Genomic DNA, 12,768 nt, shown 5'->3' on the forward strand with positions numbered 1-12,768 from the left:
GTTGTTAATGAATTGATGAAGCGAAAATTCCTATTTTGAAGAAAAATGAACATTTTTAGAAACCACAAAAAAAAAGCAAATGACCAATTGAATTCAATGATCTTTCAAAATTTTTCGAATTTCAAAATTTCAATTTATCTTTATGTTTATTTCTTCATTACAAAATAAAATTACCAAAACACAAAAATTTTTTTTATTTCTAGGTAATTTATGACCCACAATAATTTATCATCAATATTCTTTGAGATTTTTATCAATGAACACAATACTATCATGGTTGATTGATTTTTTTTTTTAAATAAATTATTGGGCAATAAAAGTATGTGTTTCTGTCATTTATTACAAATTAATAATTAGAATAGGAAAAATTCTAATAGATTTTTCAAAAAATGGATTGTAAAGGTAATTTTAAAGATTTAATATATAACATTAATATTTATGTACATATGTAATTTGTCCACAACGCCTGGATAACAATATCTTTTGTACACCCTAATTTTTGAGATAAATCAAAAAAATTTTGAGAAATTGGTTTTTCAATTATACTCGTATTTTAATAATTGGTATAGAAAAAACATTATGTTAAGTAGAATTTTAAGCAAAAATTAATTTATTTATTATGAGTAAAAATTTTGAATAATTAACCAATTGTTGAACAATTTTGTGGGCTCCAATAGCAAAAAAAATTAAAAAATTTTTTCTGATTCAAACAGATTTCTAATGAAGATTCCATACTAAAAGATCCTTTAGAGATTTTCAATTCAGTTTCCTTTACTCCACTTGTGAAGGAATGGAGAAATAATCGGAAATTCTGCACAATATTACAAATAAATCTAAGCAAATAAAAAACTATAAAATTTTTACAATCTATTTCCATCTCCAATAACCGGCAATGTATACACATATAAAATAGCACTACACATGTAAAATAATAATTTTTTGATCTACATACAAAATTCTATAAGAAAAAAGTCTATCGTCCAAGTTCTTTCAATTATTTCTTTTTAAATTAAATTTATTTCCAAGTACATAACCGTTTCTTAAAATCGGAAAAAAATTAATAAAGAGAAGAAAATCATCCCTAGAGAATTACAAAATAAAAACTTTTCTTTTTTGAAATTAATTATTAAATTTTTAGAAAATAAATTTTTTTTTTTATATATTTTTTCTCACTCTCTCAAAATATACTTATATATTTTAACAAAAACAGACGACAAAAACAAAAGAATATAGAATTTTTTTCTTTTCCTAAAATCCTTGAAATATTTAAGATTTTTTCAACCAAATAATAATAAAGTGTAATATACAACACAAATATACTCACAAACGTAAAACTATATACATAAGATATAAGGACACTTTAGTGTTATATTAGTATAGTTTTCACCAAAAAACCCAACAAGTTATACATAAAAATCCCAATGGACTGAAAGTTATAAAATATTTTTAATTTAATTATGATGAAAATCCTTTGGAAAAACAAAAGACAAGAAAAAAATTTTTTTTTTATTTTTCTTGTTTTTTTTTTTTTTTTTGAATAAATTCTATTATTGAAATAAATGATATTTTTTTTTTTGTTTAAATTATGAAAAATTTTCCTCATATCAAAATTTTTCTTTTGTATACAAAGAAAATATACAAAAAAGAGAAAATTCCCTACATGCACCAATACTTATACATACAAAGGCTCAATTCCAATTCCAATTTCCCCAGAAGATTATTATATGAAATACAAAGCATCTTGATATTATTTATTTTTTTAGGGTTTTCTTTTTTGCTTTATTCCAAAGAAATTATTTTATTAAAATTTTATAATTTCAAAAAAAAATGTTTATTTTGCACATGTATAACAAGTAAAGCTATTTTAATTTTTAAAGACAATAACACTTACAAACAGTGAAATCCCTATGTGACGAACACTCGTTTTGTTCAGAGATTTCGTAAAATTAATTGTTAACCAACAGACGAAACCAATTTAATTGGCATACGTTAAAATCAATATGGTAGAAATAAAGAGTTCCGTCATGATTGAAAAGTATTCGTTATCAAGAGATTCTACTGTTTATTGTGCATATTATTGATTTATATATAAATTTTGAGCCAATTTATATGTAGAGTTCTCATAGAAACTAGTATATTGTAAAACAATGCACTTACATAAGTATAAAAGAATAATTTAATAAAATTTTTTAAAAAATTTCTGTACAAAGCATATTTGTTATTCCCGATATTGCAATTTTTTACTACTGTGATTAGAAAATTTTCAAAACGTATGCCACTTTTCTAATATTTCTATTAAAAGAAATTTTTCTCTGGCCATGAAAATTTTCATTAAACTTTAAATTCCAATTCAAATCGCACTCAATTTAAAAATGTCAATTAGAAAATTATTATGATTCCAATTAAAATATAAAATTTCGCTCTTACTGTAAATGGTACACTACGTACAGTTTTACAAACACTTATGTAAAATATTTGTATGAAACAAGAATTTCAACAGGTTTTAAAATATAATATGGGCTTAAAATTAATAACGACTATGCTTTTGTTATATTCAAGAATTTTCTTCAAAACAAAATTTTAATTACATTTTCGTTTTTATACAAGACTTATGAATCACTATATTATATTGACTTCAAATGTCCTGGAAGAAGAGACCTTTTCGCAAATATATTACACTTTAGAGCTAGATTTTTTAAAATTTTTAGTATTATGCCAGTAAATATTTTAATCCGCATCTTATTGCGAAGATATTCAATATTATCATGAAGAATAATCATGCTGATGAAAATATTTTATTTCCAAATAATTATGTTACAAGTTACACTCTTTTTCTACGAATGTACATACAACCATTAATATAAAAATAAAAATAAAAATATCATTTTACTATATAATTAAACGAAAAAATTCTCATTAAAATAGCAATTTAGTAAGAAAATTCTTTGAAATTTAAGATCAGTTCTTAGTTTATGCGATGCGATGTCACACCCCATTAAAGATGATAATTATAGTAGATAAGTTTACAAAAACTTAAAAACCTTTTTTTTTTTTATTTTTTTTTTTTTTGTTTTTTCAAAAGTTTAAAAAGTAGCCTTGTCATTTTAAAACTATTTTAATAGTATATCAGTCATTTTTATTCCAAACAGCTTCATATTGAAAAATATTGCATTAAGAAGAAATTAAAGGAGAACCTTATTATAATTTTATTTTAATATTAAGAAAGAAACTAATATTATGACATAGAATGATAGATTGCCATTAAAGAAAAAACTTCTTTATCTTCTTCACACAATTCTACATGCATACCATTAGATAATCTTTTATTAAATTCTTTTTATATATAAATCGAAATTTTTATGCTGAAAAGACAAGAAGGATATTATGGTGCATGCAAAAAAACAACTTGTATAGCCATAAAATCAAACTAAAATTAATTGGTTTATAACTTCATTAGTATGAGTTCATGCTTTATTAGACCAAAATTTATTGGAAATTATTAAAATAATGTTAAATTTTCCATGACTAATAGAACAATTGAAAACTGTTTATTATGCAAAACAATTCTTCAGGAATTTTTCATGTTGCACTGATTACGTTCCGAAATTATTTAGAGAATAAAATACCAAAATATTCTAAACTTTTTTTCCCAAGATTAAAGTCAAATTAAATAAATTATTTCTAAGCCGGGCTTTACAGTTTTCCGAAAATAAAATTTAATTTAATTTTTTTTAACTAAAGCGTTCAGCAGACTTGTAGCCTATCCAATATTTTTGTTAAAATGAGTTATTATGTTCAATAGAAACATGATCATATTATTATGTTCATAATAGTAATGGCCTAAAGAATTGTTCTACCTTAATTTACTCCTCTTTTCATTATTTTCACATAAGTTTATTTTTGCCTTTTAAAAATTTTCTTAAAAATTAAATATTTAACACTTCAATTCTGAAGCTCCTAACAGAAAGTAATTTTTTTCAGGGAATCAAAATTTTCTGAGTCCGATTCCCTTAAAAATCTATCTCTTCTAAAATTTAAAAATATTAATTACAAAATTAAGCAGTGAAATTACAAAAAAATTCTATTATTAAATGAAAACTTATTTTGATTCGCCTGAAAATATGCAATTTTTTTACAAATAAAATTTATTCAAGTTTATCACTCAAATTTACTCTTTATCACAAATTTTTTCTAACATTCATCTAAAAAGTAATACGATCGTTTCATTTTAAAATTTTATTCTTCTCTGGGGATTTTCAGAGGGTAGAAACTATAAATATTAAAATTTCTATCTATCTTATTAGTTTCTTAGCATTCAGAGATTTAATTTCTTTTATCTTAAAATATTTTCCTTTTTAGCACTTTTCCAAAAAATTTTTGAAAAAAAAGTGCTTATTAGTTTCACTCTGTCCGTCCGTCCGTCCGTCCGTCCGTCCGTCCGTCCGTCCGTCCGTGTGTCTGTTTACAAAACTTCTACACCCTTGAAGATAGAAAGCTGAAATTTTGTACGTACATAGATTTTTACTAGAAACTTATTTTCGTGGAACAAAATTTTTACCTATCTCCCCCCCTTTAGAAGTTATACCCCCCCAAAACCCTAAAAATGCCATTCTTTAACTATTTAGTGCAATGAAACCATAAGGATTTTTCAAATTTTGCAAACGCAGAAAGGCAGTGGCTTACTTCCCCTAGCGGGGTATACTAAAGGTTAACTTTAGAAAAACAAAATGGCCGCTCAAATTTACCGTTATCTAAAGTCCGTTTTTTCCAAATTTTTGATGTCGTTTATTTTCTAGACCACAGCCTGTAGAAGCTTGAAATTTTATGGGCTTTTAGACATTAACAAATAGTTCATTTCGTTAGAAGAAAATTTTTTTCCATCTCCTTCCCCTCTCAAGTTATGGCCTCTTGAAATTTGTAAAATTTGAATTTTTGACTCCTTATATTTCCGAAACCGCAAGCTTTTTCAAATTTCTATAAACATAAAAAGCTAACGGTAAATTCCATGAAATTAAAAAATATAATTATTTTTCTTAACTCACATAATTAAACCTTAAAATCGAGCATTATGTTAACCCCTTTTTATATTAATTTTTGCTTTATTTCAAACACTGCATATATGCGTCATCCTAAATATATGCAATTCTAGAAATAGTTTTGTATATGAATGAAAATAATTTTAATAGTTTGATAGGTATACATAGACTGTATTTAAAAGCAGAATTTTCACTTGCTGAAGGGAAAAGTGCTACAATACAAACCATTGGTTTGACCCAACTTTATTAATTTCTTCCTTTATCAAGTTTGGAAATTTTTTTGAAAAAGTCATAAAGTGTAAGAGGAAAAAAGTGTTAAATTTCTAGTCACCGAATATTAAAAGTTATTTTTTTTCTCTTTATTATTTTTAAGTAATAACAACGCTGTTGCGATAGTAAATGGCTTTAAAATGTAAAAATAATACAGTGAAGTCAAAAAGTTTTTCTTTTTTCTAAAAAACAAAACAAAAAGAGAGATAAAAATCACTCCCATCCATTAATTTCCTTCTTATTTTAGTCTTTTATGATGCTCAGCTCTTTTTTTTTCGCTCCATGTTTGCGGAAAATTTTTGACATTGAAGAATTAGTTTGCTCTTTTAATAACAAAAAAAAACAAAAAGATGTTAGATCCCATTTAAATATGAAAAATGTGTAGTTAGTTATCCTTAACATTGAACTATTTATAAAATTATGAAAAAAAAGCGAAGGATTAAAAAAAAAAATTGCCAACTTGTGTTCATTGCCACATACCAGATAATTTTGATTTTAATATTTTTTCCTTTGTTGTTGTTTGGTTTTTGGATGAAAGATAATTAAAAAGTCATTTTTTTTATTTTGGTCTTCCAATTCCATCATCTTATTTAATCATAATGTGACAGACAGGATATTTAATACTATATAATATGAGAAAGGACAAGAAAAATTTTAAAATTTTTTGAGAAAAATTTAGAAAATTTAAAATTTTAATTACGTTAAGATATTTTACTTGAAGAGATTGCTCGAATAGAGGCTGAAGGAGGATTGGGTTTTCATTTTAATAAGAAGGAAAATATAGGATATTGCAATATCAGAGATTGATTGGCAGTAACTAATGTTTGGAATGTTGTTAAATTATTAAAGGGAAATGGAAACTATCTACTTTAGATGTGAAACAAATTTTACAATTTTAATAATTTTTTAATTAATCACGTTCCAGGAAGACATATTTGCAAATTTTTATCGTTTTTTCAATAAAATGCTTTCTGGGCAGACAAATACTTTCTCATTTTAGCAATATTTGCATTCCAAACGATTATATTTTCTTATTTCAACAGGTTTTTTAATAAATTCAGCCAAGTATTTTTAGAAATTTCTGTTATTCTTAAAGTATATTGCATTTTAAACCTAAATTTTTCCAAATTTCAGAAATTTTTGTAATAAATTTCAAAGAATTATTTTTAGATTTTAAAAATGATATTCTTTAAAAAAAACGTAAATCAAAATTTAATCTCTACAATTATAGTATCTCAAAAAACTTCTATAATACCAACAGAAAACCATTTTAAAATTATTTACAAGTCCTTCAAAATATCCAATTACTTAAACTTTAATAAAAACATTTCAAATTTAAGAACATTTACATGTTCAATTTAAAGATTTCAAAATAATATCAAAATTTTATACCGTCACGAAATAAATTGAAATCTTTCTACTCTTGTTTTTTTGTTTTTTTCTTAAAATCTTATATTATCTACACGAGTACATGAACTTGCGCATAAAAACAAATTATATTCAACAAGTATAGTACAAGAAAATTGCACATATATTTTCTAAGAAGTACCACTTTTACAATGTCTAACATCAAATGAATAAAACGAAATTTGAAATGACATTAAAAGAATTTTTCCAAAAAAAAAAAACAAATATATTTAATTTAAAATTTCAAAGAATAGATGAAATAAACTAATTTTAAATAAAGACACACGAATGGTATTCAAATCATGAGTAAGATATTCAAAAAAAAAAAAAGAAAATTAAATTATATAAGAAAACATTATTTTTCTTGTAACTTAAGTGTTGAATGTAGCATGAGATTATTGTTATAAACAGGGTCCTGTTAAAAATATTAAAGTTTTAAAATAAATTTAAAATTGAGTCAGAAATATTTCGTAATTATTTGTAGGCATACGAATGAATATTTAAAAGGTATCCAGTACTAGATTTGTAACTCTATGAAATTAGAATGTTGGAGATATGTAGACATTAATAGAGAGTTGAGAGCACAGTATTATATACCTTCGTGTAGGTAATCGAAAATTGGTAAAATTTTTGCTTAAAACTAAGGATCAAAGGCAAAGACTGCTAAGATACAAGTATTTCAAGATAATTTCATACTATATAATCTACGTTGTACAAGAGAAGTTGTTTTCAAAATTTCTGGAGAACTTAAATAACAATCTTTAACACTATAAACTAGCATGCATGCAATATTGAATAGAGGGAGAATATGATTATTAATATTCAATTCCAATTCAATTTAAACTTTAACTTACTCTGTTGCAAATGCAAGGGAACAAATCCCTTTCTATAAAGTAAATGCAAATTTCGAATTTAATAGGTTCTGAATATGTTTTTTTTTCAATATAACCATTTTTTTTTCTTTAAAACAACAGAAGTACATTTAAATTAAATAAGATTTTTTAAAGAATTTATTCCTTGTCACTTCATTTTCAATTTCTTTAAATTTCATTTGGTTTTAAAAAAAATATTTTAAATGTCATTTGAAAAAGTTTTTTCGTTGTTTTATCTCTTCCTAAGGATACAAAGCAATAAGGACTATATAATGTACATATATGTATGTATATGTATACCTCAAGTATCTTTAGGAAATTATCTTAAAATTACAACTATAAAAATAATAATAATAAAAAAAAATTGTAAAATAAAATAAATCACTTACTTGAAACGACCAAAATATTGCGTATCTTATTATATTCCTTTTTGTATCTTCAAATTGCTTATCACGTCCAATTTTAACAATTCTATATAATAAGTAACCCGATAAACGTGCTCCCCATAGACATACAAAAACTGTCACCATTAATTGTCGACTATCATATGCCTGAAAATATATACAAAATTTTCAATAAATAATTGAAATAAAAATTGATATAAGAAGAACGGATATATTTTTTAAAAGAAATTATTTTTAAGGCAATAAAAAATTTTTTTCATATAACATTAAGTATAATGTACATTCGTACTAATATATTGAATATTTGGCTACATATAAGTGCTGCTATATTATAGTATAATAGTTAACTGTACATGGTTATCAATTTTTACTGTTATAGCCACAAATATTTTAAAATTAACAGAGTCTTACAATCACCAACTGAAGAATCTTAAACAATTTTCATTAAATTGCTACGAGTATTTATTTGCTAGCGAAAAACAAATTGGCATTTTATTAAATTTTAAAATCGAGTTCCATAAAAAAAATTCAATTAACAACATTAATGGCATTCTCTTAAATTGATTTAAATGTTACTGACTATAAGGCCATTGGTTTTTAAATTATATCAAAATAAGTACCTTTCGTCAACCTCCCCCATATTTAGTCTAATACGCTTATTTCTAAATTCCCACATTCCCATTTCTCTCAAATATTAGTCTGTATCTGGTCTAAAATAATCAATTGTATTCATATGACATGGTTGAACAGCTTTTAAAAAAAATCTTGTTCGAAATTTGAAACTCAATGAATGTACTGAAATCGTTTTTAAAAACCAAATGGACTCGGTGCAATAAAGTTGATAACCTAAAAATTATAATGGGAACAAAATGTTGTTAACTTAGGAATTATTATAGGAATAATAGTAGGTTATTAATCTACATATACGAAAAAGCTAACAGAAATTGTAGGAAAAAATTAAATTCCGATTGCAATATTACCGTTACATTTTCAAGGTTAGGCGATGTTGTAGGACCGTATCCCACACCTATTGCATGGGCATAATAAACCCTTATACACTGATCGCGGTACACTAAATTACCTTATCCATATACTCTACAATCTACAAAACATTCTTAAAAATCCTGAAATTCCAAGAATATTGTTTCCTATTGTTGTTTTATAAATTTCAAATTACAAAATTTCCATTTCACATTTTGATGTTCTCATTAACTACAAATGTTTTTGTAGAGACTCAAACTACATTTTCTAAAAATTATATTCTACTAAATGTAATTTAAGCCCTGAAAATTCTATTCAAACCCTGAAAATTCTATTCAATGGCCTTAAATATTCCTCTTACCTCAATATACGATGTAAGAGGAAATTTTAAATTTACATAAAAATAATATACATAAATTAATAACGAGAATTTAATAGCATGTTTTATTAATAAATTTAAAAAATATTTTTTCCCAGAATTTAATTCAATGTATATATAGAGTGTGGTATACTATGATATAACAACATTTATTCTTTAGAAATGTATAGCAACAACAAAAAGAAAAAAATAGGAAAAATTGCCATATTTATTACAAGTGATAGAAATGATAATGGCAGTAAATAAAATTACCATAGCAGCAGAAAATTTTTCCGAAGCAAAATTTTTGCCTATATCTACAAATAATATAATTTTACACTTAATATTGTCAAAAATAGTCAAATACATAGATGGTAATATTAAATGTAATATACTTATTGAAGATATAAGATTCTTCAAAGAAGCACATTTCATTTCGGATAATTCAAATTATACACCAATACTTTGATTATTTTGAGGTCAAGAAAATAAAATAACAAATTCTAATAAAATTTTAATTTTATAATCAAATCTTGTTTCATACATTAAAGAGTAAGGCTTCATATTCTATTAGAAGATGAATAAAGGTGTTAAATCTCGCGGACAATGGCAATCAAACTAACTTTAGTATGTACTATGTAGGGGATCTCAGATAGACGGGAAAAGATTTGCTATAGCGAAATGAAAATTTTATTAAAACAAATAACAACTTTATGAAAATTTAAACATTTTACAGACTTGTTGTTTATAGACTTGCCGCTTAGGAGAAAATATGAAAAGATACCAACTTATTTTTCGTCCTTTACCTCGAATTCTACAATAATTTCCATTGACGATATGTTTTGCAATGAAGAGAGCTTGAATTCGAGTTATTTTGTTCAATCATGCTAAAGTTTTATTCATTTTGCTTTATTACATAAGAAATTTCACTGTAGAACTTAGTACTAAACTTATTATGCTTCTATCGTCTTCCATTTTAATTTACAAGTAAACACATTTTTTATGTAAACTTTATTCACAATCACCACCTTATAAAAATTTTCCATTTTCTTTACATAATGTGACAATAAATATTCACACAAAAATGACAAAAATGTCGTATGCATGGACTTAAATTTTATTCGTGTACTTGCACTTCTTATTCATTTTCCATTTTATCAAAAAAAAAAAAAAAACACAATCAAAAGACTGAAAATATTCAAATAAAATTTTGTTTCCTAAAATTTTCTTTATTTTTCCCCTATTATAAATTTTAAAAATAAAAATTCTAAATCTATATACCTCGAATATCTGCTGCCAAAATGTTATATCACAAATTTATACAATATCGACTCAGCACCAAATTGCATACGCACTACCTACAACACTACAGGTTCCTCTACATTGCTAACATAGAATGCAAATATTTTTTGTATGAATAAAATTTTTATTTTATTTCATCGTCAAATTCAACAGGTTTATTTAAACAATTTAAAAATTGTTTCGCTTTTACTTCTATTCCGTAATATTCTTTTTTAGTTTCCATTGTTATTTTTGAAAAAAAAAAATTTTTGTACCTGCATATTTATAAAATTTTTCTCCACCTCATACACTAGTCTCTAAATTCATATAGGTTTTTGTAGTAAAATTATTTATGCACTCTCATATCTATAAGCATTTCTATCGGCATTTTAGTTATAACAAAAAAAAAATATAATGGGAAAAAAAATGGAAATTCTTAAAAACATTTTATTGTATTTTATAAAAATTTACATAATATTCCTTTGAGTCCTTGCAACCTATAAAAGTATTCAAATTTTAAATTCAAATTTTGTATAAACGAGAATAGGTAGAGTTGACCATATCAACTCTGTGATACCCGTACGAATGAATAATTTTAAGTACTGTGTGTTGATTGCAACACTGTTCCATCTGTTTAAAAAATTTCAGCACTATAATTTTGATAGTTTCCATAATATGAGACCAAATAATTTTCGAAACTATATGGTAGGTATCATAAACACTCATAATATCTGAATACCTTTTACCGAAAATTATTGCCCCTTTACCATATTCGTTTATGCAATTACTGTTATGACCAAATAACTTTTGAAGTTGTATCGCATTTACCACAAAGAGCCAAGAAATTACAACGATTTTTATCGCACAAAACAGCCCCAATAACGGTATTATTGATACTATATAGCTTCAATAATTTTTGTAATATAAGCAGATAACTTTAGAAGTTATATGGCAGCTACCCGAACCATTGATTCTATCACATCCAATTTAAATAGGGTTCTAACATTTACTATTATAAATAATTTTTGAAAATTTGAACTTAGCTCAATTAGTTATGGACGGACGGACGAATACACGGACGACGGACAGATATCGACTTAATCTACTCAGAATTCGACGCTTATCAAAAACATATTACTTCTATATCTTATACCATTATTTCTTAACATTACAAACGATAATTCAAATTTAGTATGAATACCCTTCGAATATAAGTTCGTACAGGTATAAAAACTATTCTACCTACATAGTTTTATATCCTTTTCAATATAACGTAAAATGTACCTAAAAAGAGCTATATAAGTTGATTTAAAAAATTAGATATACTAGAGTACTAGACTATATAGAGTACAATTGTGAGAGTATGTGTTGAAATTTACTATGGCTACTTTATTTACATTTCCATTTTTAGAATGTTAAAATAGTAAGTGACGATAGCCGCAGTCTACAAAAGTACTTTATTATACACCTTTGTATAATATTATTTAAGCACAGGTGGAAAAATATACACTGTTGCCATATTAAAAAGAATAATAACTCTAATAACTTCACACAAAGCCCATACTATAGTATTATTGTTGCATAAACTTGCATATAATTTTGATTGCAATAAAAAATTTTCATCACTAACTTAATGATGAAAATTTTAGCTTTGAAAATAACGGCTTTGGGAGCAGAATTGCTTCCCCCCTCCCTCCGCCTTTTAGATACTTCAATTTATTGAAAAAATAAATGTTGGAGGGGATTAATTTAAACACCATGTTTATTATTAGTTGAAGAACATAAATATTGGCTCAAGGTGCATTTTTTAGGGTGTATATTATAAGTTAAACGCTCTTCGTATAAATTCAACGATTTAATTATACTTGTCCAGCCGTCTATACCGGGCTGTTTATCCAGCCGTCTAGTACAGCCGTCTAGTACAGCCGTCTATACTGGGAATAATTTAAAAATTCCTATAGCCCGGAAGCTATTAAAGCAATTCAATCTAATTATCATAAATGAATTTAGTAAAATGGCCACATTTTCGTAAAAACTTTATACAAAACAAGGATTTATGCAACACATTAAAGAATTCATTCGCGCGGTAATTTCAACGCTGACATGATTGACCTCCGAAATTGGTCTCACTGCGGCTCTTCATAATTTTTAAATGCGAT

General features: G+C 25.0%; 1 protein-coding gene across 1 annotated transcript in view; it reads right to left on the minus strand.

The window, feature by feature from the left end:
- Nucleotides 1–12,768, minus strand: part of LOC129612834 (uncharacterized) — a 151,120-nt gene that overhangs the window by 98,052 nt on the left and 40,300 nt on the right. The window contains exon 2 of the mRNA XM_055526619.1: nt 7,975–8,136. Within this exon, the coding sequence (XP_055382594.1) occupies nt 7,975–8,136 (162 nt within the window). The remainder of the gene's footprint in view (nt 1–7,974; nt 8,137–12,768) is intronic.

Source organism: Condylostylus longicornis, unplaced genomic scaffold, assembly GCF_029603195.1.
Source record: "Condylostylus longicornis isolate FDR11 unplaced genomic scaffold, ASM2960319v2 ptg000077l, whole genome shotgun sequence".
Lineage (NCBI taxonomy): Eukaryota > Metazoa > Arthropoda > Insecta > Diptera > Dolichopodidae > Condylostylus > Condylostylus longicornis.